The sequence below is a fragment of the Paramisgurnus dabryanus genome, chromosome 10, assembly GCF_030506205.2.
Source record: "Paramisgurnus dabryanus chromosome 10, PD_genome_1.1, whole genome shotgun sequence".
Taxonomy (NCBI): Eukaryota; Metazoa; Chordata; class Actinopteri; order Cypriniformes; family Cobitidae; genus Paramisgurnus; species Paramisgurnus dabryanus.
Window position 1 is genome coordinate 23,347,359 of NC_133346.1, and position 27,263 is coordinate 23,374,621.

The window sequence follows — 27,263 nt, forward strand, 5'->3', positions numbered from 1 at the left end:
CATGTTTTCATTCTGTTTACGCCAAATTCTGACTCTACCATTTGAATGTCTCAACAAAAATGGAGACTCATCAGACCAGACAACATTTTTCCAGTCTTCAACTGTCCAATTTTGGTGAGCTTGTGCTATTTGTAGCCTTATTTTCCTATTTGTAGTGGAGAGGAGTGGTACCCGGTGGGGTCTTCTGCTGTTGTAGCCCATCCGCCTCAAGGTTTTGTGTGTTGTGGCTTCACAAATGCTTTGCCGCATACCTCGGTTGTAATGAGTGGTTATTTTAGTCAAAGTTGCTCTTCTATCAGCTTGAATCAGTCGGCCCATTCTTCTCTGACCTCTAGCATCAACAAGGCATTTTCGCCCACAGGACTGCCACATACTGGATGTTCTTCCCTTTTCACACCATTCTTTTTAAACCCTAGAAATTTTAGAGGTTTAGAGCAACACGAGGGGTGAGTAAACGAAAACAGAATTTTCATTTTTGGGCAAACTCTTCTTTTAAATTAAGATTTGATTGTATTTTTGTATGATCCAATGTTAAATAAAATATAAGACATCTACAAACAAGTAACATCTACACATGATATAAAATTTGTGGCAATAATAATGTGATGGCAAGAAACTGATTTCAAGATGGTCAGCGTCAGCCTTTTGTTTTTCTGTTTAAGATGATTTCATTTCTTATTTTACTGTACTTTTATTTAACAAACAATCTGAATACTGCATTGGGTCACCACACAATGTTCAATGAAGCAAAACAGTTAGATAGATTGAGATGAATAAAATGACTGACAGACTCTATTCATTGTGAAATGGTCACATTTAATGAACAACTTCTCATTTTATGTACATCTATAAAAAGAACCCAGATACAGGTTACAAGAATCTAAAGCTAATACATACATTATTAAATAATAAACTTTTTCTCATGTTAAAGATACATATCATAGTTTACAAAATATGATCGTGGAGAATTAAGCAAGGTCTGGAAAATAAAATCACAAACAAACAAAAAAATCTAAGCTTCTAAAATTATACTTTATTCAATGATACAAAATCCCCAATATTCCTTGAATAAGGTAGTAATAACCTGTGGTGATACTGACTAGAAAAAAACGATGTTGGAGAGCGAGAACATGGTTCAGGACGGTGCTTAATCTTCAGGTGGTCTGACACAACACGCTGTTCTTCTTGTTTACAAAAAAGGCCGACCAGAACAGTCCAAACCCATTTATATTTACAGTTTCAACATCTCTGTGTTCAGGGGCCAAAAATGATAAAATAAAAATTTTGAACAAAATAAAGAAATAGGCTACAACAAATATCAAACCATGGCCTTCAAGCTAAACTGTTACTTATCAGTCTTTGAAGTCTGAAGATTTTGTACTGCCAGTTCCAATCCCATACAGACACAGTCTTGGGGAAGCTAGGGATCATGAAAAAACAACAGTCCGAGTCTTTGGCATGATGAATTAGCTGTATGTTGCGGAAATTGACATTATACACAAAAGTTTTCTTTCTGTCAATTTGAAGAATTGAGTTGGGGGTGAAACATTTGCATGACATATGAAAAAAAGGGGATAATGATTTTTTCGTATCTATGTTTCTTGTGCTGCCAGGCAGGTGAATCCCCAAATCTTTTGCTTCCCTGGGGTTTAGTTCCTGTGTCTGTTTCCGTTCCCTGGTCCGTAAGCTCTCGTCGTCAGAAATGTTGAAATATTTCCTTGTTTCCTGGTCTTGCTTTTGTAAATGTCATCACGTATTAATCTTTCTAGGTTTTTTCTTTTGTGAGAAAAAGAACTTCAATTAAATTATCAATGCACGATATCTATTAACATGTGCAAAATAGAAATAGAAGACTCCTCATTTTTCCACAGGAATGAAGCTTACACATCTGAAAAGGAGAGAGAAACACATATAAGTTTTGTGTATTGTGGTATCTCAAATTGCACAATAACACATAATAATAACCAACGGTTTCTACTAAAATGTGCCCAAACACAACCAGCCAAATCTCAAAAGAATTCATACATATTTTATGAATTCATATGAAGTGCAAAGACCTATGATTATCATAAAAAAACAATAATGAATCCCCACCTCTAACCCCGCCCCCAACCCCAACGTCTCAGGGGTCAAGGCAAATGATAAATGTGGTTGTAAAATATGTACGAATTGCCATGAGGGCATGAGGGTTGAGCCGTGGCACAACATCTTTTCAATCTGTTATTTGCTGTTGATGATATCAACCTCAAAATTCAATATTACACATATAGTAAAGCAGTCAAGGTAACACAGTATATATTTGCTGATGTTGTATTACAAATTAAAACAAACAGAATCCAATGATGGCTGAATCCACACGCCTCCCACTTCATGCCAACAGGAAAATGTAATTGGTACGCAGCCACCCATGATGCTGCCTTTAATTTTGTCTTGGCCTATTATAGACTGACCAATTAAATCTCAATGAGAACGGCTCACAGCGGAGGCATAAGGTAGAGGTAATTCTGCATATGCGTGGCTGTCTCGGGAGGAACAACTCATCCGAGCCCCGAGGTGCTATGCGTACACTTCCTCCTGGCTTCCAACTACATGCATGAAGTTGCTTTAATTAGAGATAGACTCGTTACGTCGTGTTGCCGAGTTGGAGATAGCAGGCGGGCTGTAAACAATTCTGCTTGTTACTTGGCTAACTGGACCTGTTTCCTGCCTCGTGCAGGGGATCGATGAGGTTTATGTGTCTGTGAGCACCAGCGGCCAGACTCGTCCTGGGATTACAAATATGAGTAAGTGGCTTTTGCAGTTCTAATGAGTCGATTGTCTCTGGTTGGGTGTCCTTTATCCGATCCCATTGTTGGCTACAGTTTTTCCAGATATACAAAGGTTGACCACAGTCCAAATGACCATTCCACATAACTCTAAAAAAAGCTAATTGTTAAAAATCATCCAGCAGCCTAAAATTTCAATACATTATCACTCCCAATGTGTCAAAAACTAAATCATGGTCAAATGCCTTTCACTTCACTATGAAGATGCCAAAGGTACACCTAGGCATCACTTTTTATCCCCCTTTCAATATGCAGGGTGCTTCTTAGCTTTTTGTTGTTTGGCCTTTTTATCAAATCAAGATGCATTAATTATTTGCATGTATAAAAAAAGTAGAAATGGTTTTATAAATATTTATAAATACTTTGGAATTTTAGTGGAACTTTAATTCTATTTTTACTGCCGGAAATGATCCAGCGCCATGTCCATCATGTCTGTGTATTGACACCAGTGGTTTCCGTTGAAAGCAATGGAATTACTAAAAGTGACACATTGGGGATTGATGGCATCTTGTGATGAGGAAGGTGTTTGAACATGCTTTGCTTTTGACCATTTTTTGTTTTTGAATATTTAGTCTCAATCATATTGTAGGCTAACTCCTGACTAACCTAATCCCTAAGACCCAAACCAGTAACAGATGCCCTGATCAAGACTAAACCACTAAGACACAGACCAAAACTACAGTCTCTAAGATAAATTCCTACTGCATGGACCCTTAAGACCTAAACCAAGACTAGAATCCCTAGACCAAATCAAATCCAACCCAGATCTTTACACTTAGCCAGAAATCACTAAATGGCGGACTCCGGTCTGAATCCGGACTGTGAGATGCGTCCATCCGGACCGCAAAGCCTTTTGACGCAATGAAATAAATAAATGGCAAATACTTTTTAACGTTATTATAAAATCCTTTTTATATCTGGCACATAAAGGTCAGCTCAGTAACGCCTACATCGACCCAGGTTTGAGTGCTGCGTGCCGACACGAACACATGGGGCGAACAGTCACAGACAGATGTACAGTGAAGAGAGCAGAGAGCGGCGCAGACCAATACAACTTTCGATGACTGAAAAACAATAGCATTCTCATAAATTAGGAAAGTTGGGGCTGAGTTTTTTGTGAGGTGTGTGGAAAAATATGCATTTAATCTTCCTCATTTGAGTCTGAGTCTGTTGCGGTTGTCAAAAGTGGTTACATTAAATGCTATCACGAAACTAAACATAGACACTTTGAAGAAACTTACCCTCAGCAGTATGAGGTAAGGGTGCGAAAAAGAAATGAACTAAAAGCCCAGTATGAGTGACCCACGGGTCCTCACTCACTCACCACCCAAAAACGAGCCTAAAAGCAATTTTACCTCAAGCTATTTTAATTGACGACCCTTGCACTAAGCTATCTTATGGCCTTACTGTGGGTTCACACCAGTTGCGTTTAGGCGTCAAAATCGCGTCTGGACGTTGTAATTGTCCTGAATACCTCTGATGTCAGCCGGAAATGTGACGCTTTTTACCATGTTTGGAAGATTCACGCACAATGCAATGCTAACAGGAGTTAACTTACAGGCTGTGAATCAAAGCGGGAGGAATTATGATAATGTCGGTCTTGTCCACGTCAACAGGCCCAGGAAGTAAACTGTTGCCTACAATCCGTGTGTTTGTTGTAGTCCAAGAAAAGAGATTTACATTGGAAACGAGCATCATCGTTAACCTTGGTGTTAACATGTACTAATAAACACTTACACACCAAGGAAATGTAAAATCTTAAATCGGATCATAGTTGCTCTTTAAGTAATGTGAGACAGATCAAGGCTTATTTTTCACGGCCTACAGGCAGCTTTCCACTGCACACAAAAAGCGACTGCCGATAAACTAGAAATCATTCATTTCCTATGTGTTTCACAAGGGCTGATTTGAAATTTTCAGATCTGTTAAAAATAGGTTTTGGAGATGTCACATACCACATGATGGATAGCAGAACACAGGCCAATAGCAGATGGGTTGACCAGAGAAGGGTGGAGCAGGCCGCCGTGGGTTCACCCACTCGTGGTGCAGCCGAGGGGGGGCTTGGGGTGGTTGTTGCTGGGGGCAGAGAGAAAGTGGTTATGATTTATAACCATTTAAGCATATTTAAATAAAAAACTCTGTTAAAAAAAGTTAAGCACGGTTATGCATTGTCAATGAATAGAAAGTTTTATCAATCATATTGGATTGAAAAGTAGTGTTGCAAAGTGATGTGGTCACAAAAATAGCTTGTAATATCTACCTACCTACCTACCAACCTGTCTATCTACTATCTACATAGCCACTTACCTAATAACCCACCCGCAGTTATTCCTCCATGTTCATGGTGTGCATTGAAAATGTTATTGAACATTGAATATAAGCTGATATTAGTTATTGTGTCAATATTGCATTTAATGTGCTATTTATGCTGAGTGACGGCATTTGAAATAACTACCTTGAAAACATATGAGATAAAGCAGAAGGAGCTGTCTCACAATACGACTTTCGTCTCAATTTAACCAAATAAAAACGCTGAAGTAACACAAACCAGACGAAACGGAGGAGAAATAATTGCAAAGACGCTCTATTGTTTTACCCAGGAGAGAAACAGAAACACAAGAAAAGCTTTTAGAGGGAGTATTTTGACACACGACTCACAAAGCTAGCAGGTGCGGAAAGTGTGCAATTCTGCTGACTTTCTGAATCTGCCCTCCGCTCCAAGTATAGCGCGGATTAAATACGCTGAGTGCACGCACGGGTGAAACTCAATACTGTCCGCAGGATCAAACCGAGCAAGGTAGCCGTCACTAGATATCACCTCTAATAACAGTTATCAAGTTGTCAGTGCTATTTTTAAAACAAAACTGCTGTCACTAGGGTTATCAGGTTAGGACTGGTATTGTCTGCCCATGAAAGAATTAAAATATCAATACATGTAAACCCATAGAGTGCATGGACAAATAAAAACCTGAAGAAAATGAAATCAGGCCTTTGTCACTTGTGAAGCATGTCAGACAAACCTATAAACACAAATACAGCAGACAACGCAGCTTAGCTTATTCGCTGTGCTGCAGACTCAATGTTCGGCTTTGGCTTCAGGCAAATTGCTACTCCGACTGAGGTCTATTTCGCAGTTTATATCCCACAAACTTAACAAAATCTGACTTCAAATTCATCATTGACCTCAGAATACATCAACTATTTAGATGTTATTAACCGTTTTTGACAGCAGAGGGCAGCGTGACTTTGACATACAGGGGCACACGCTTCTCATTATAAACCTCTGTTACAGTTGATGAAAGAAAACAGATCACCGGGGGCAAACAGGGCCGTCACTACAGTGGATGTATGGTTGACGCCGAATACATACTTGGGATAATGTCGCCGTCAATAGTGGAGGTAATGGGCTTAAGTTCTTCCATCCAGGGAGTGGCGTAGACCGCAACGCTCCAGTCACTCCAAGTTCCGATTTCCATGTCCTTGGCCGCCAGTTGGATGATGTACTCTTTCCCAGCATATGCATCGGTAATAGTGTGGGAGGTGCTGTCAGAGAGCTCCACCTGTCAATCAATAACAGGAGAGCCAATCAGGGATATGGAAGTTATGGGAAGGATGCAAGCTGTTGGGATGATTAGGTATAAGGTGAAGAATGTCTCTTGAGTAGGACGATCAGCTTATAGATAAAATACAGAAACCTTAAATACAATACCTAAACACTTTAACATATGCACCATAAATTGATGTGTATACCTGTAGTATGTTTGCATAGGCTTTAGTTTTAAAACAAATTTAATTACAACAACAACAACAACAAAGTTTATTAATCTGATTACACAAACTGTCCCAAACACAAACAAAGACACTTACGATGTTTACGCTTTAAAGGAACTCCATGTTTTTACAAACACACTCTTATGTTTGTATCTGTTTATAGCTTTTTTCAAAACATTACATATAAACAAGCAATGTGTTGATGTTTGTAGCTTCATTTCCTGTTTGTGCGGCACAGTACACTTCCTCACACCTGAAGGCCACCTGTGGGCTTTCCAGTGCCTATGGGTAATGAGGTTGAGAGGGTCACATCACTACAGCAGAAGAGGGGGCAAACAGAGGCTGGGAAGTCCTGTGCATGTTTTGCCGCTTTGAGGAGTGGGGTAAATTTCACTAATGCACTGCAGCTGAGGCCGGTGGAAGGAGATGAGTAATGGTCCAGCATCTATGACTCATCTCGCACATCCATCACTGGTCTGTCCTGAACCTCTGCCGCTTTAGGAACTCATTTCCAGTCTGCTCACACATGGAGAGTACAGAATCACAAGCGAAGAGTTTTGTTGTTTTTATTTTTCAGAAATCTCGTTTTTTGGTTGTGCATTCCAATTAATATCAATTCAACTGCAGTTGGCTTGTTTTGATTTAAACCTTCATAACTTAAAAATACAGCTAAGTAGCACCATAAAACAAAATAATAACATGATAACATAATAATAAACATGTTTTGACAAAAATGTTAAAAACGTAGTTATCTCGTTGTGCAACGAAACTCTTCAAGTGCACTTTTGTTTCTCCACTTCAATTTTTAAGTTGAATCAACTAGGATTTACAAGTCATTTCAACTATCTTGTAACTATAAAGTGATGAGTTGCTGTAACTTATTGAATTAATAGAATTTTAAGTCATTTTTTAAGTGTTACAAATGTAAGTAATATTTTTCACTTTTTAGATTGTGCAAAAGGAGCACAACTTTGAGTAAAGAATTAAAGCAATTTTGATAAATGTTCTTTCAACATGGCTGAAATAAAATGTATTTATGACATATATTATTAGCTATATAAGTCTAACTGTAAACATTACATTATTAATAGGTGGCATTTGAACATTGGAAATTATTATTATCTAATGTTTAGGTAAGTATGCGTAACCCATCATAACCCATGTGTATGATTACATGTTAAGTAATTTATACAGAAAAATGAAATGTACAATACATCCATTCAGTTCATTTTTCTTCCATTTTGTTACTGAAGGATTGCTACTAAGTTAAAAACCGTGCAAGAATATAAAAGGCATTATCAAGTCTACACAGCACGGTGGATAACCCTGTCTCACATACTGTATGCATGGTAAAGGTAAGCAGAGAAACAGGGAAAATTACTTCCCCCAGTTTACAAAGCACAAAGCATATTTTCTGAAGAATCTACTATTACTTCAATGCCTCCCGGGTCACCTAACCGCTGCTATACAACACAGACAAAAAGCGAGCAGGAAAATTGAAGTCTGTTTGCTGCGAGACTAAAGAATACTTCATCTGCACCTGAGCTGCTCAGAACAAAGCCGAGAAGAGCTTTACTTTCTTCTGTGAATTTCCAACGGTGCTGTCTACATGTTTCACCATCTCGTGTCTTTTGACAAACGTCGACAAACGCAGCGTCGAGTGGGGGTTAGTCTCCGCATTTACATTTTAATTGAACTTTGCTCATTTCCCCAGTGTTTCCTCAAAAACCCACAAAACAAAAGCTGCATCCTTTTAATTTTAGATTAAACCATGCTTGCTGCGCTTTCACCCATGGTTGCCATTGAGCACCTGGGCTGCAGTGTGTTTGATGTGATTGTTATCGAAATACACCTTTTGTCTGTTTACTGTACTATATTTCATAATGAAATAGACAAAAACGTCCTTGAATTTGAAATGCATGGGTCAGACTAAAGGGTTGGAGAGTGCAAAAAAATTTAAATTTCTCTTCCTCGTGTTATATTAAACAAGGGCTGGGTCAACGGGGGCTCAGATTTTCCCTCTGTTCCCCCAAAAATGTCCAGCTAACAATAAAAAATGGGAGTCTCTTAAAAATAACTAGCGGCCCCTTGTTGGCAAACGCTAGTTATATTACCTCCCGCTCACCAATGTCTAATTATCCTTATCTTATTCTAAAGGGCCACTGTCCTGCAGAGTTTATCTGCAATCCAATAAAATCCCAAAAAACGACTGGCTTTAAAGACCCACTGAAGTGCCTCGAAATACATAGCTTTGCTAATAATTTCCACTGAAACAGGAGTTTATAGGGGGACATATTGAGTGGCTCCTCCCCCTTTTAAATAACCTTTCATGTTTAGTTTACCACACAGCCTGAAAGCTGAAGTGTAGAAACTCACTTCATCACTCACTCATCCAGGGCTCTCAAGTGTCACGCATTGAGCGTGGCAGTCACTCATTTCGGTCTTTTCTCACACACTCCCGCCACACATTGTATTTCTCATGCAGAAAAACATATAATATCATATATTTAATATGCCGCAGCGGCCAAAAAGTATCTGGACGCGCACCTCTCTCTTTGGAACCGGGCAGGAATCAAGCTCGTCTCCCCTGGAGTTCTTAGTCGAGCCTGCCACTTACATGTATCAGCCAATCAAAAAAAAAGAAAGAAAGAGGCTACGCCAATCAGAACATACTCGTATCTCTTTTGTATCTGGATAAGATTTAACGCAACAACCAGTGAAAAAAAAGCAGATTCTGGAATTCCCCATTATCCTCGTTCACCGTTGAATATCTACGATTTTTGTACTGGAAAGTACTGGAAAAGCAGCACTGTTCTGTGGCTCTTGTGATACTTTGATGTCATATGCCACTCGATCTGCAAAGTGTCGCACGGGGCAGTAATACCTGCAGCGTCACAGCACACAACTCTGTTGTTGCTTCTTTCAAGCCACACTGTTGTCGTATGTTATAATGTAAAGGTAATAAAACTGTATAAAACATGAACATGATTTACGAGTCCTGGCAGAGCGATTCCTATATCGACATTGAAGGTGAAGACTACAACTCCCATCATTCTACACTCTTTCACAGCATTATCAAGCTATGCCGTTGTTGATGTTTAGCAACCTCTAGCAGTGGCAATTACATTTTGTGCCTTCATACAAGAGTTCAAGATAAACACACAACTTCAAAACTTTCAAAACACTTTGGGCTCTATCTTACACCCGGCGCAATGCAGCGCAATGCGCGACGCAAGTGTCTTTCGCTAGTTTCCACCCTAATTTTCACGTTTAGCGCCGCATTGTTTAAATAGCAAATGCATTTGCGCCCCCTTTTGCGCCCATGGGCGCTCTGGTCTGAAAACGAGGTGTGTTCAGGCGCATTGTTGGCGCGTTGCTATTTTGAGGCAACTAAAATAGACTACGCCATTGACCAACAAAAACCTGGTCTAAAGTATAAAGTCAATGGCGCACTGTGTTTTATGTTATTTAAAGAGCGCATTAGTAAAATGCGCCTATAAACGGGAGGACAACGCGGGTTTGCTTATCACAAAGTACATGAATGCGCAGCAGCACAAAAATGCTTTTAAATATGAAAGATTAAAGGATTGAATGTAAAAGATTATTATTGAGTCTCTTGGACATAAATGAAGATTAATTATGAGACGTTAGAAGGCGCAAAGAGCTGCTTCACCTGGTAAGTAAATAAATGCTTTGCTTTAAACAAATGCGTCTGTTTTTAAATGTTTTTTTTTAATGCTACCTCACGGATTTATTGTATATGATGACGTATATGATGATGTACCTGCGGATATGGTGAGATGAGAAACATTTTTAAGTAATGCTTAAAAAAACTCTTTGCTAAAAAAAACGCTGTCCAAAGTGCTGAAACGTGAGGAGAGACGTTTGTAAATTCTTTAACTCCTGTTTGTTACAAATAAAGTATTTTTAGAGTACAAACCTTATCTTACATACTTGTAAATTATGTTTTGATGATATTGGATAGCCATACATTTAAAGCAATTAAAAGCCTGCTTTTTTACTTCCATAACTAAAAGAAAACGGGTTTTAAAGGTTTTAATGAAAAAATAACAATTTCAATACAAGTGAAAAACAACACAATTATTTAACATTAATCTTAAACTGGGGATCTTCTTCCTCCGCTTAGTTTTTCAGTTTACAAAGTTCGTCATGTAAATAGGGATTAGATATAGCGCCAGCGCAACTTGCTTTTAAAGGGGATGAGAGCTGAGACTCCCATTGGTTTATTGCACGTTATGCCCAAAATACTCCCATTACAATAGGACCAACCCTTTTCGACCATGCGCTCGGCGCACAAACCATTTTTCCCGTCGTTAAATTAGCAAAAGTGGATTCGGACACGCCCATTTAGACGTTGCGCTGTGCGCTTTAGACAATGCGCTTAGATCGTTAAAATAGGGCCCTTCGACTTTAATAGAGTTTATTTGCAGTGTTTCTTAAAAATACACACCCTTGGGACTCAACTTTGTCAAACCAAATCAAAGATCTGCCATGTCAGTTTGAAGATAACTTTATATTAATGCAACTCTGATGTTTAGTTCTTTTTAATTCTGTGCCACAAATCAACTTCCAATTGCTGCCCTCTTGTGAAAGCTGTCAGCAACAAAGCAAGCAGAGGAAGTCAAAAGGCCCTCTGTGAACCACTGTAATTTTAGGATACATAAAACCACACATAAAACACTATTACCAAGAGGCCGATGTGAAACCTGAGTGTGTGGATATCGAAACCCCTTCTACCTGAACTCTTTAAAACATTAAAGTCTAGACAATTTATAAGAGTCAACATGAGACAGTACAGACTGTTTCCTGTTTGTCTGCTTTTGGATCAGTAGTGCTGAGAGAGAAAGAAAGAAGAGAGAGAGATGTCTGAGACTTGCTATTAGAGTATTGGCGTATAATTGAGTACCAAACACATTCTAATTCTAAAGTGCAATTTATACTTCTGCCTTCCCTCTGCCGTAGGCTGTGCGCAGTTCTGCTAAACCTGATGCTCACCTCTCCAAAAATGTAACTAGCACCCGTACTACGCGAAGGATAAATCGCATTCTGGATCTTTCTTAGTATGGCCAGATCTCCAAAAATAAGGTTATGTATAAGCAGTGTCATTGGTGCAGAGGAAAGAGATTGTCTCTAGTATTAAATTTTTTTATCATCATTTACTTTCCTAATAAACACAATTTATCAGTGTGCGTTATCCAAGGAATAATTGCCGATGGGCCATTGAATGATTGGAAAATAATACACACCCAAGGGTAATGTGGCATGATGCAAAGCATTATTTGCATTATTTTTAAATAGGACCAAAGTCAATTATTCCGCTTTGTACCACGGTAACCACAGCCATTACTCTGGTGGTTATAAAACATCTGACAGATCAGGTGTGTGTTTATTGAAAAATAATGCATACCTGTGGAACATTACTCAACCAATCAGAATGAAGCATTTAACAGCCCAGTGGTATAAAGAAAATTAAATTGTCTTTAGAATATTTCATAAAATTGTAGTAACTTGCCCATTGGTCAAATCAAGTCCCATACTAGATTTACTGTGGACTTAATGTGATATGATGGGCTATGATATCTTATACATAGCATTTTAGTCTCTTTGTGGATAGACCAAATTATTATTGCTGGAAACTTATTTTCATTATATAGGATACTTATAGAGATACAAATTATAGCAAGTAGCAAGAAAAGGAAGACGCTTCTGTCTACAGTACATAGACTTTGCAACCAGATCAACAATCTCTCATTAGCAGTTCAGTCAGGCAAAGATACAAGTCAGACTCGTAGATTTCGGTACCGTATGTAAAAAACTAATAAGCAAATGGGGCTGTCAGATGCATAGCAGTAATGCTGGCTGACTGCCCTGACCATGCTGCGATATTTTCTAAATTCTGCCCACTTTCCACATTCCTGCCTCCAGCCCAGCTGTGCTCAAAGCTGACAGGAGTCCAGTTAAGGTCACACCAACTGATGTCTGCTTAACCAGACATGAAAGGCCACAAACAGCTTCTGTTGATGATATTGATGAACGGTGAACTGCACTATAATGAACAGATGTGATATTACACACAGTTTTCATTAAAAGTGAACAGAGCAGCAGACTGAACTATTTGCTTTATATTAGTTTTACTGCTTAATGTCTTTTGTGGTTTAACTACAAATGTTGCATAATTGTGAAGCTGGTTTTGCACTGCTGCTAGACATATCATTTATTATGAAAAATCGCATAAGTTCCAAACAGTAGTCAAATGTGATAAAACTTGAATAAATAAGCATATATTTATCACATCAGTTCTCCTCTATAGCTCAGCGGTATAGCATTGTGTTAGCAGCACAAAAGGTTGTGGGGTTTAAACCCAGAAAACACACATCCTGATGAAGAATGTATATACACTCACCTAAGGGATTATTGGGAACCCAATACTAATACTGTGTTTGATCCCCCTTCGCCTTCAGAACTGCCTTAATTCTACGTGGCATTGATAGGATAGCATCTTGTAGTTCATGGAGATTTGTGGGATGCATAAAGCTCCCGTTCCACCACATCCCAAAGATGCTCTATGTGACTGTGGGGGCCATTTTACTACAGTGAAATCATTGTCATATTATTCTCCAATGAAAGGTTGGATTTTTGTAGATTTTTTTTTTAATAAAAGATCAAAAATATTAACGATTCAGATTTATTTTCACAGCCTTCTTTGGTCATATTTACAAAGTGTATGAATAATTTTGAGCATGACTGTATATATCACTGCAATGTAGTATTTATTTACCAGATTCCTATCTCACATACATTACATTTGGTCAATTAAAAAGTTCCCTGAGAATCAAACCCATGACCCTGTCAGCCCTAGAACATTTCCTAGTTGTGCTACAGGGTCATCTAGGAGCTTTTGAATTCAACTAATCTTCATTTTTGATTGTATAGCAGTACATTAAAAGAGAATATTTAACTGCCATCCTCCAGACAAAATCCATTGTAAAACAATTTGACATTGACTCATTACTTCACTGTGCAGTTTTTTTTTTGAGACTGGTGCCTTCTTTGAAAGGGAAAGCATGGCTATATCTGGACACTTGAGCATTAGATTTGTATGACTAGTTTCATTAACTCTAAGCAATTACCAACCGCTTATTCCTGTCTTCATTCCAATCACTACAGGAAGCCTGACAGAACAGGAAGGGTTCAAGGCAAGCATCACAGATCATTGGCGACTAATTTTGTCTGATAGTTGAAGCTTCCAGGTTTCTCTTTTCCAAACCATGCCTCACATCACTGAGACGGCAAACAAAGGGTGTTAATTCTCAAAGTAGCTGATTTAGAAGTTGCAGCTTGCCAAGTTTAGGCATTAACCTGAATTGCTTGGAATGATGGTTTTATAACACACACAGAAGAGAGCGCTTGTGCCGTGCCAAGAATACACACAGATGAATCCTTTAATTCGAAAGATCAAATGACAAAAAACCTATGCAAATCATTCTGTAGAAGACTTTGCCGTTTTCTATACAAGGTTTACTTTGTAAATGAGAACTATAGCAACAAAACAAGAATTAAGAAATGCCAATTGACAAATGGAAAAAACGCTTAGACTACACTAACAATAGGGGTGTTAATGTGCACAGGGTGCATTTGTGGTCCAATTCAACTTAATCCCCGAGCAAACACAAACGTTCAGAGTCCACAATTCCAAATTGCAAAATCAAGGCAAAGTACCCAAACACTCCCATTTGTCTCGGTCTATTCATGCAACATGAGAGCTTATGAAATATGCACGAGATCTGAATAGCATCCCAATGAATCAATTATTTATATTAGGCCTATCCTGTGAATGGGAAGAACAAAAGAGACAAAAAACATTGATGTTGCTTAATACAGTCTAATATCTGTTTACTTTGTCTGGATTTCATAAGTCTTATTTTACAGTCTTTCAGTACTAAAAGATTTTCATTATGGACTCAATTAAAGTGATTTAATTCAAATGTAAATAAATGCACTTAACTTCTTGTTTTAGTGCTGGCCATTGAAAAAGATAAAATACGGCATTAAAAATAAGTCTGTGCACACTAGAAATTTTACAATCTGTGTTGTGATACAGGGCTGCATGACGATGCCTCATAATAGGTTGACATGGGATGGGAATTTAAAAATGTAACAGTTTTTCAACAGCACCTCTCACAATAAGTTGACTACTTTTTTACTAGCTTGACACTCATTTATCATTGTACTGATGCATATTAGAAGATTATTTTACTGTTTTGCATATATGATTTAATATTACTTTAATAATAATAATAAAAATAATTATATATATATATATATATATTATATATATATATATATATAAATACATATTTACTCACCTAAAGGATTATTAGGAACACCATACTTATATTGTGTTTGACCCCCTTTTGCCTTCAGAACTGCCTTAATTCTACATTGCATTGATTCAACAAGGCTCTGAAAGCATTCTTTAGAAATGTTGGCCCATATTGATAGGATAGCATCTTGCAGTTGATGTAGATTTGTGGGATGCACATCCAGGGCATGAAGCTCCCGTTCCACCAAATCCCAAAGATGCTCTATTGGGTTGTGATCTGGTGTCTGTGGGGTCCATGTTAGTACAGTGAAGTCATTGTCATGTTCAAGAAACTAATTTGAAATGATTTGAGCTATGTGGCATGGTGCATTATCCTGCTGGAAGTATCCATCAGAGGATGTGTACATGGTGGTCATAAAGGGATGGACATGGTCAGAAACAATGCTCAGGTAGGCCAAGGAATTTAAACGATGCCCAATTGGCACAAAGGGGCCTAAAGTGTGCCAAGAAAACATCCCCCACACCATTACACCATTGCATTAATGAGAAATTGAACAGGTGTTCCTAATAATTAACTATAGTATTGTTGCTTATTTTTTTAACTACTAAGAATTGCACTGGGAGCACAGAATAAAAAGTACCCAAATATTTCATTTCCAATTACAGTGATGTATGGAACAAAGAGCTTTGATCAACCAACGAAACTTGGTCTTGGATAGAGTGTATTTATTTGCGGCTGTAGTTTGCTTCCCCATGGCACGACTGCCTAAAATGCTGCAGGACCCGTTATTTTTCCAAGGCACAGTTAAGAGGAGAAAATAAAAAAATGTTGTATTCTGCCCGTCCTCAGGCCTGGCTAAAAGCAAAAGTATAATTTGACTGTGCTGGATAATTCATAGAGTATAACATCGTCTCTTGATCTATTAATTGTATGTGACGGTTCCACATTTCAAGCTCCTCTGGCGTTGATAGATTCACAATAGCACCTTCCTTTTTCATGTTAAACTATATCATGAGGGACATTATAAATTCATCTTATTTCTCAAAGGTGTGAAAAGGTGCTCAAAGCAGACAGTGCTTAGATCTTTGGCTCATTGTGTATTATCTACGGGCAGTATTTTAATCTTCAAATCGTGGATAGCTGCTGAAAACAGCTTAGCCTATACAGTGGGGTGAAATTGGGAGGTGGGGGGGTGTAGTGGGAGATTTGTACATTCTTGAGAGATTACATAAGGGAGGGCAATGTGACCCCTTTCTCTCGTCAGTATCCTGTCCCATTTAACTATAACACCCTGTACTGACTTCAGGCTTTTGGTATGGAAATCACGGCTTTAAGGGATGCAGATTCTTTTATCTGGGACCAAAATTCTTGGGCTTTCTGGTTCCCGTTGTGTATCCAAGGACAATTCTGTATAAGTCTTCTAGCAAATGCTGTAAACAATTTTAGTAAGGCGACTTTCTTGTTGTTTTTTTACACAAACACAAGCACAAATGCAGGGACGAGTATTTGTTTTTGATTCATCAAACCTTTTGAGTCTATGAACCAATAAGACTCTTGTAGGTGATTGTCTCTGAAGTATTATGAGAAGTTCAATGTATCACTCGCTCAACAGATTCATAAAAAAAAAAATTTCACAACATGGCTTAGAACAAAAGTTATACTGAATTAAGCTGGATGATAACATCACTGCTTTATAGCTGATTTGAATTTGTTTAATTATTGACGAATTTGCAACATTGATATTGTTGCAGTAAATATTGATCAGTATTTTCCTGCTTGACAGTTTTTACCAGTTTGTTACTCTGTAGTGGTGTTGAAACAATCTGTGTTGTATAAAGTGCTATACACTCTTAAAATAAAGATACTTTTTTGTAGTTGAAACTCATTCTTCAGAATATAAAATAGTAAGAAAGAAATGTTTTTTTTTTCAATGGACTTGTTGTAAAGAACTTGTAGCATCTTAATTTTTAAGAATGTATACACCGTTAGAAACAATGTCAAAAATGGCCCCTACCTGTCACTGGGGTGATACCCTTTTTATGTTGCTGAGCTCACCAGTGTGTTGTTTTTTTAATCAGGATGTACCAAATTGTTGATCTGGCAACTCTTAATGTTCCTGCTATCTCTCTGATGGATTTGTTGTGTTTTTGAACCCTAAATATGGTCTGTATCACTTGCATGGAGATGTCCCTGAATCAAACGATTTGTGTTCACAGCCACAGCTTTCAAATGCAACTGCCACACTTAAAATCCACTTCAGACCTTAACATCTGTCATTCATGAGGAAATTATTTAATAAATAGACAATACCTGTCCATAAAACAGCTTTTAAGCCAACTGTCCCATTACTTTTGACCCCTTTGAAAAGAGGGAGCTACATATTAAACGGCTGTAATTCCTAAATCCTTCAGCCAATTTTGATGTGAATACCCTCAAAATAAAGCTGAGAGTGTGCACTTATAGGCCAATAGTCATAATATGACTGTAACTGGAATACATTTTGGTACACAGCTAAAATAACACAAAATGTGCCTCTGTCCCAATATTTACTGTATATAAGCTGACTGTAGTTCCTAGCAATATTGGCCTAGAAAATCGCAACATTCAAATTTCTGTAGTTCTTAGTTCAAGAGTCCAGTTTTAAATGGGAAAATTATCGAAACTCTGGATATTTTAAGCGCGATGCTAATGGTCTTATCACATTCAATGAATTATGCTAAGCTATACTAAAAGTTATATCGCCAGACCCAGAGATCAGCTGAATGGATTTCAAAACGATAAAACTCAATTGTTTAACTCTAGCAGAGCTGGAAAATTGAATATTTTCAAAATAGTGGAGTGTCCCTTTAAAGGTACATATTTATTTGTCTGACAGTGTTAATAAAGGTGACTTGATAACTATATCAAATCTAAATTTTAGAGATATCAATTAAATGAACATCGGATTATTTGGATAATTTAATCAAAGAAAAAGCAATTTTGTAGAAATATGTATTCAGTGTTGTGCCATCACGATTCACACATTTTAAGTCATTTAAAAACAGTTACATTTCTAAAACAACAAAGGCCATTAAGTTGAAACTGTCTATGAACACAAGAGAGCATCCCATCTTTCACTTGAGCATAGCATCATATATAACACTCCTTCTTACCCTTCACATCAGGGAATATAAATAAGCCAGGCCAGCCAAGCCAGAGAGCGTGTCTACTGTTGTGGAGAAAAAAGCAATTATGTGCCACTTCCAAAATGCACATCTGACTTTCTACTGAGGGGATAAAAGAGGCCGGGCAGTGAGGGTCTGTCACTCAACTTAATGGGAGCTATTCCCACTTCTGCTGGATCTCTACTGCCAACCAACACGTTTAATAGATAATTGTTCAATGTGCTCGACTGTCCTTGATGGCTAGTTACCTGTGGTGCAATTAATATCAAAGGTATTGGAAAAACCTTAGCATTTATCCAGAAGATTTGACTGTGAAACTCCAAGAATTTCTTTAAATGCTACCGTTTCGAGTTCACAAACCGTTTTATGCTGTTTAAGAGGAAATCATGCAATGTAGTTGCTAATGAGATGTGCCTAATAATGTCAACAAAGGAAGTGAACCAGACCAGTATAAGTGTAAACACATTACGACATTTTTTAGAACGCAAATGAGGCGGTGCCTCTTCAAAAAATAAAAAGGATGAGAAAGTAATTGACAGTACAAAGATAACCCAAGCTAAAATGAAGCATGAGATCAAATAGTGAGTAAAACCATTGCCCAATGCGAAAGTGGTGGATAAAGTGTCTCTCTGGCTTCTTTTACTGTGTTCGTAACGCATTGAGTGAATATACTGTGGGTGGTACTTACTATTTTTAAGCTTTTTTACATTTACATTTTAACAGGTTTTAATCATAGGTGTAATTTCATCGGTAGGGGGTGGGGGCAATAAACATAACATTTCCCAGAGCATTTTTTTAAGGAGACAAAAATAATACACAAATAAAACTGTAAGATATGATACACAGAGAAAAGTCTTATATTCTTCCTTGAAACCATGCATGGTGTACAATTTAGCCACCAATTAAATTTTAACTTAATTTTAAACTTAAATTTTAAATTCTCTGTCATAATTAATGTAGTGTTAATTTTGTCACCTATTTTTAATTTAGTCTTAGTCTTGTGCATATCTTTTTTTGTTAGCCAAGTTTTAGTCGACTAAAAGTCTCATCATTTTAGTCTAGTTTTAGTCAAAAGACAACTCAAGGTATCTTAGTCAAGTTTTAGTCGACTAAAAGTCTCGTCATTTTAGTCTAGTTTTAGTCAACTAAAAGTCTTGTTATTTTAGTCTAATTTTAGTCAAAAGAAGACTTAATATATCTTAGTCAAGTTTTAGTTAAAACATTTTTGTCTTTTTAAAAAGAAATTATTTCTGAGATTATTTCTGATAACCATTTTAGTCAAATAGGGTTACACACATCTCAAATATTGGTTACACTTGTTGAAAGACTTTTGTTGAATGCAACTTTGTTAATGGCGGTGACGTATCTCTATTGCGTGTAAATTGCGTCACCGTTCATTCAGTGATGGGCGATAGGAAAGCACCCAGACAGCGATCAGTTACTAATAATAAGCTTTTGTCCTCACAATATACTGTACATTCAGAATACTTGAATAATATAAGGTACATCAACAATGTTTGTAAATAGCGAATGTGAATCAGAAAGACAAGCCGTCAAAGTTACTGAAGACAACAGGTACACGAGAATACGACACAAAAACATCAACACAATGCTGCATAACACTAAACTTTTTAGCTGTTTGTGAAATATTAAACATAATGTGTGTGGGCTCATTTTACACATGAGACTCTTACTGACCTGATCGCGTATGCCTTTTCAATAGTAGAATCGCGTGTGCGTGCAATTGTTGAAAAACCATATGAAGATTACAAAAATCAGATGGAAACATATCAATATTTCTCAAATGTAATACGTTTGTAGACTAACTGCTAATGGATGTTACATTGTGAACACTTAGCATGGAGATTTCAGCAGCGCAAGCTTGTCTGGAGTTATGACAGACGCGCAGTTTCATAATAAGAGCACGCAGGTTTTTATGAATGAATTCACATTTAAATATGACCTCATTGCATAAAATGTAGTAGAGACGATTGAAGACGAAAATGAAGAGAGATTTTATCTTAGTTTTTATTTTATGCAAAACATTTTAGTCTCGTCTTTTTTCGTCAACAAAAATGCATGTTAATTTAGTCTTAGTCAGCGTTTTTGAATATGTGTGTAGTCTCGTCATCGTTTCGTCTTAGTCATGGAAAAAAAGGTCGTTGACGAACATATTTCGTCTCGTCTCGTCTGACGAAATTAACACTAAATTAATGTAATAATGACTCAGCATCATCTGTATTAAAGAGAAAACTTCAGAAGGGGAAACCTGTCCCCCTTACCCCCCCCCCCCATGATTTCTGCCAATGGTTTAAATACTGACTGACTGTCTGTATACGCAAATGTATTCAGAGCAGATCAGAGCACCCATTAACACATATTTATATATGGTTGTGAGTACTTTATATTGGAAAAATTGGTTTTATACTAAGCTAATGATGTTTTCTATTCCCTTTTTTCAGAACCTAACCCTAACAGGAAGCTTTTGACATTTTTACAATTTCAATAAAAATTGTTTAGTATCTTTATTAAGCTGTTTGAATTAAGGGAACACTTTATATTTCCTCATAAACCATAATGACATTATAACACACACACGAGGTCTTATGAGAGCATCATCTGTAAATATAAAAAATGAATGGACCTTATTTACAGTTTATGAATCAAAGCCAGGGTGTTAAACACAAGTGGAGTCATTTGTATAATCACTGAAGGTCCATAAGATTAATGCTTCATATGTTTATGTAGATAACAGTGAACGGCTGCATCTCTATACATAGTGTTTCACCTATAAATGTATAGCCCAGTACAGCGGGCTGCTGATAGATCTTTCCATGCCAAAACCCACCAGATCATAAGATATTAGTCCTCAGAGGCCTGTGACACCGAATAAGGTGTGTGAATACACAAAGCCTTATCCATCCACATCTCAAGGATGCCCTGCTGATCCGACAATCAATATGGACGGCAGAGACAGAGCCACCGAGCGTTTTTCAATCTCCACGCTTAAGGAATCAAGAAACAGCTTACTGTGCCCCAAGGAGAAATAACCATACAGCTGAACAAACTACTTAATCATAGCGTTCAAGTTGTCAGAGGTGAATTTTAATGTCTAATGCACTATAATGCAATACGAGAGACACGTAACGGATGACTGAAGAGCAATAATTCTGCCGTTTGTTCAAGCGTCGTTTTGAACCGTTGACGTGCGGAAGCAGTGAATGAACATATAATATAGGTAACAACGGTTTATGCTTTATTCAGGGCTTTCATTTATTATACATGACCAAATTAATTGCTTATCGCGAGACCTGTGTGGAATCCCATTGGGAAGACAAATCCAGCATGAGATCGCTTTCATCTCAGCTGTTTTTTCTAGGCAGTGATGAGATTAAATTGAGAAAAAAATGAAAGCTTAAGTGACCCGCTTCTCAGGTTTTTTTCTCGTGAGAAAGACTCCAAATCTCTGGAGTTTTGGCAGAGATCTCAACGATCAACTCATTTGTTTAGGTTTTTATTTTACTTATGAGATTTGAAAAGAAACATCCGAGACAAAATGGATATTTAAATAAACACAAATGCTATGAATTCCAGTGAAAGCTATCCTGAATGTGAAGATATTTAACATCACTTGAATGCATTTACATGATGTTACACCAACAAAACTTAAACGTATGGCTTAGATCAGATATAAATAACTCTTTCCCTCAGTTTCACAGACAAGGCTTAAGGCTAGTCTAAACAAACCGCATGTTTAAACTGTCTCAACTGAAAATAACTTGGACTACAAATGTTAAAATGTGCCAGTGCCATTGATTTGCCTCAAGATACACATCAGTAATGTCTTTTCCCAAGGCATGCTTATAAAAGATGCTTAAACATCTTAATTTAACTTTGGCCTTGTCCTGGCTTAAGCCTTGTCTGTGAAAACAGGCCTATATGATCAAAATTGCAAATAATTACCACTTCTCACAAGGTCTTTTCCCCACAAGTGCAGTTTTGGTTCATTGCCGCTTTCACCCTATTGGTTTGCTTACTAGGAAACTGCTGACATTAGCTTAGCTTATGCTTTGTAAATTCTGTACAGCTTTATTACAATGATCTGGCTACAATCTCAATGATGGCACAGTTTCAATTTCGTAGATGTGTGGTGCTGGGGAGCACTGCTGTTCAAGGCATTATTGCCAATTCTTTATGTATGTTAAACACTTGTTCTTATACTACATAATTTATTCTATATAATGGTAACACTTTACAATAAGGTTCATTAGTTAATATTAGTTAATGTATTAACTAACATGAACAAATCATGAGCAATACATTTGTTACAGTCTTTATTAATCTTTGTTAATGTTAGTTAATAGAAATAAAGCTGTTCATTGTTTGTTCAACAAATGTAGTTAACAAATGCGTAAAGTGTTACCTTTATAATCTATATAATTCTTATTTTACTGGCCATCTCCATGTAAAATGACTATTATTTATCATATTATGTGACTAAATTTCTAAAACTTGTAGATAAATTATAAACCGTTGTATTAGATAATATATTTATGAGGACAATAACATTTGCAGTAACACCAGCCTGATCTCATAAGATTTTGAACATATTTTATGAGTTGGTACTTTATTTATAAATTGGTACGAAGAAAATCTTACAAAAACATATGATTATTATCATAAATAAAGAAACCCCTAACCCCACAGGGGCAAAAGCAAATCATACAAAAATGTACGAATGTGGTCATAAATACAAATCCGTAAAATATGTATGAATTGCCATTAGATAGCATTGGTAAATGTCTTATTTATATACTATACTTTATAATTAACCATTTACAGTTTTCTGTTGTTACTTTTTCTTCTTTCATGTAAAGCTGCTTTCAAACAATGCAACACTGTTAACATTTACACATTTGGCAGACGCTTTTATACAAGGTATACATTTTATTGATGCGTGTTCCCTGGGTTCGAACCCATGAATATTTGCGCTGCCAACGCAATGCTATACCACTGATATATATATATCCATCCAAAAAAAAAAAAAAAACATTGGATGGATAAAATGAAAGTTATTACTGAACTGTTTAAATTATCCAGGGTCATAAAAGGTCTAGACGTGATGCAAAATTCAGATTGAAAAATGATTTATACATAAGCTAATAAATTAGATCTGCATAAATGACGGCTCCTGCTTCGGTCATCGTTTTAACTCGGAGTGCAGCATACTCTCAGGTTCAGATGAAACCGGAAAACGCATCTTTTTTTAACTTGATCATCTTTTTTAGACATACATTATTTTGTTTGTATTTCTTGATGAAGCAGCATTGATGTACTTTATGAACTGTGGACAGTCTCTGTAATGGAAGCATCTAAAAAGAAAGCTAAAAAGAGAAAATAGTTTTAGCGCAGATGTATAAAAACCAGCAATGAAGAAGAACCCATCAGCACATTCTCGTGTGTGCAGAATGTGTGTCCATTTGCACGCTTGTGCCATGACTGTACTGATGATAGATAATGACCCATAATATCACTTGTCTCAAAAATAATCAGAAGTCCAGCATCTCTGACGACAGGCCTGCAAAGGGCCAATTATGGCCAACAACAACAGCATCTGTTCGGCAGAACTTGGCGACGCTGACACCCCAAGTGCACAAAGACTGCGTGATGCGATAAAAATGCGGTGCTTTCATTAATCAACTTACACACTCGCAATTGTAAAGGGAATGTTCTAGATTTGATGCACTACAGATCAAGGATGCGAAAAAAATTGCAACAGAAAGTACGTGATGCATAAATATTTCATCCGTATGTATTTGCCTGGCAGAGGTACAGACGGGGCCTGGGTGGGGTGGATGATGGGGTGGACTTTCGTGAAAGATGGCTGAATACCCCTTTTCTCCCTCTAATTTCCTTTACCATGCTAATGGTACTGCAATGCCGGGGCTATTGATTAATCTAAGTGCGGGCTGGAGGATGAGAGGCTCTTTTGGCAGATGCACAAAAGGCCATTAAACTCAGGGCAGCCGGAGGGTGGGGTGAGGCGGTGGGGTGCAGCGTGTCAGAGAAGAGAGAAGTCAGGGAGGGGATGAATGAAAGAAGGGAATTGTGGGGAAATGGAAAGGACATGGAAAGGGAGATGCGATTTGAAGGCACGATGACACATTGATTTTTGCAGGCAAGAATGAATATGGCACGAAAACACTGGGCACTTTTTTAAAATATTTTTGGACCATTAAAGGTGAAGTGTGTGGCATAAACAAGGCAAAAGTAAAAAGAATGGTTTCCTAAACACTTTTATCCCACCAATAGCCAGACATACACATAGTCATTTTCCAAACTTTGGAGTCATTGGTTGAGCTCATGTTGCTATGGGTCAGTTGGGACAAAACACATTTTAAAATGTATTACATTTTTGACATTTGTCTCTTAATTTATACTTTTAAGTGTATTTTTATGTTTCATATATTAATAATTAATGTATTATCTTACTTAAATTAAATCAGCTTAATGTTAGACTCATACTCCTACTTCACTATATATATATATATATATATATATATATATATATATATATATATATATATATATATATAGTGAAGTAGGAGTATGAGTCTAACATTAAGCTGATTTAATATATATATACACCATCTGAACCAAAGCCTATATATATATAGGCTTTGGTTCAGATGGTGTCTCAGTGGTGGGATGTTCTCATTTAAACTAAAATATAAACGACAGCAGAACATTTCAAGGCTGATGTTTCCATTAAGGGGCGCTTTAAACTGCAAATCAAACAGCATGCACAAACCCGCTGAGAAATCTGTTCCATGTGAGGTCACAAGATGGCAGTTTAAAACAAATAAAACACCCAAAATAACACCCAAAAAAGCTCATAAATGCCATGAGCGTGGCGAAACCAAGTGTTTTTGGTTGAAGTATGTTTCTGTTTTCGAAGCACATATGTACTTGGGGAGATGGTACATATTCTGTAGTCACAGACTCTGAATTCTAATGAGATCTATAAATAAGAATAAAATTGCAGGCTGTGGCCGACGGGACGGCGAGACGTGACAGTTCATGATAGCTTTCCACCTGCTGTTGCGTCTACAAACAAAACGCCAGCTCCGGGGCTCCACCACACCGTGACTGAGCATAACTATAGAAGACTTATACATCACAGACTCTCCGAATACACCCAAACACACACACACACACACACACACATTTTGTATCCTTGACCTCTTCCCCCTACACATCGCTGCTTAATTTGCTAGCAGCCGCTCATGTGCTATTAACAAAGACCGGAGACCCTCGTCAGATACACAGAGGTCTATGAGCCCTCACAGTTCATAATGACTTGCACACATACATACGCACACTCAAGTGCAGAAGGCAAGAGGGCAGGCATCTCATTTCCCTGTGGCACAAAGCCGTGACTCACCGCTGTCCGATACAGCACTGGCGCGGAGAGCCGTGGAGTGATATCATAACTGTGACTGCTAACTGACATCACAGGCTAATAGCTAATGGGTCCTATGAAACATGGTCTGCTAGTCAATAAATCAGCGTAAGTGTGCTGATATTTGAACCTGTCTCTCCATTAAAATAAAAAAACATTGGAAAAATAAGCACAAGGCAATAATTGAACTTTGATGTCATGCTTGCTCTATAGGTTCGCACTTTGTTAGTGAAATAAGATAGTATAGTATATATAAGTAGGAAGGAACAGCAATTTATTTCTAAGAATACTCCTGTGGTCTAATAACAAACAAAAGTGATATCATAACTGTTTACAAGCCAGGCTTGAAGCTTGTGACGTCAAACTTTTAACATCATTCATCAATTTAGTTTGAGACCTTAAGCACAACGGTATTTTTTGCTTAGCTTTCTTTCAGACATGTGTCCATGAAATAATTGGTAGTTCTTATTAAAGGGATACATCTTAAGAAAATATGAGAATGTAAACACAAGCTTTCATGTTGTTCTTAGCCTTGGACAGGACCGCGGACTATCCTATACTGAAGTCTGAAAGAAAACATTTTGTTTACAGTACGTAAGCAGTAAGGTACGAGAGGCTGTGCTGTATCATGAACAAATCAAGTGTGTTGCTAGGCAATGCAAACCCTTTAGCCGTGATTTATTCACAATACCGAAACTAGCCTCGAGTACCTTATTGATTTATAAAACGGTTACCAAACAAAACAAATAATAAAGCAAAAAATATGTAACAACGCAACTTTCATGAAGTGAAATCACTAAAAGCTTTCTTTCCACTATAAACCCCGACCAAATATGAACAGCAACAGAATAAAAAAATCGTTGGGTGCAGCTGTCTTAACTATGTTTTATTGTAAATAAAACACAGCTATTGAACAATCAGAATCAAGGAATGGAACTAACTGTTTTATAAAAACTACAACTTGCTACCGTGGATGCTACCATGCAGTTTTTATCTGAACTTACTCGTTTTGGATTATATGTAGTTATTTATACACAAATTTTGCTCCACACATATTTTATAGCAATTGCTTTGGTGTGTTTTCAGTGTCATGTTAATGGGCTGCCACTTTGTTGCATGAGACTCTGTTATTGTGGCAGCATTAATTTCAGATCAATTTCAAGCCACACTTAACTTTTAAGGGCCCCTTAGTATATTTTTGGTTCATAATGGATGTTCTAATACGACATGGGCCTTGAAGTTATACTGACATCTATTGGCGTAAATGCAGTTAATGCAAAAACAAGAGATACTGGTTTATAAAAATGCCCTATTTGTTAGCCATTATTTATTCAGCAAATGAAAGCGTCCAATAGTGTGTGAGTCTGGTGGGTCTTATGATTTCTTTGTAGAATGAAACAGGCCAAAGTCTTACCAACACAATCTCAAGGCAATTGTGTGAGGAGGTGCCTAATTCATATTAATTTGTACGACAAAATTTGCACGATTAGCCTCCCAAGTGACGTTGGGGTTACGGGCTTGGTTGGGGAGGAGTTTCATTATTGTTCATACAAATTAGCCAACTCGTAAAATACATAGGGATTCCTCTGAGATAAGGCTGGTCTTACTTGAGTCTCAGTTGTTTAACTCTTTCCCTGCCAGCATTTTTTTTTTAAGTTGGGAGCCAGCACCAGCATTTGTTAGGATTTTCACAAAA

General features: G+C 37.3%; 1 protein-coding gene across 2 annotated transcripts in view; it reads right to left on the reverse strand.

The window, feature by feature from the left end:
• Positions 1–795: 795 nt before the first annotated feature.
• cntfr (ciliary neurotrophic factor receptor) overlaps positions 796–27,263 on the reverse strand; it is a 205,524-nt gene continuing 179,056 nt past the window's right edge. For both annotated transcript variants that reach the window (XM_065290230.2, XM_065290231.2), the window contains exons 8-10: positions 6,196–6,385; positions 4,781–4,901; positions 796–1,888 (exon numbers count right to left, since the gene is read on the reverse strand). In XM_065290230.2, coding sequence (XP_065146302.1) covers position 1,888; positions 4,781–4,901; positions 6,196–6,385 — 312 coding nt within the window. In that variant the 3' untranslated portion in view covers positions 796–1,887. The remainder of the gene's footprint in view (positions 1,889–4,780; positions 4,902–6,195; positions 6,386–27,263) is intronic.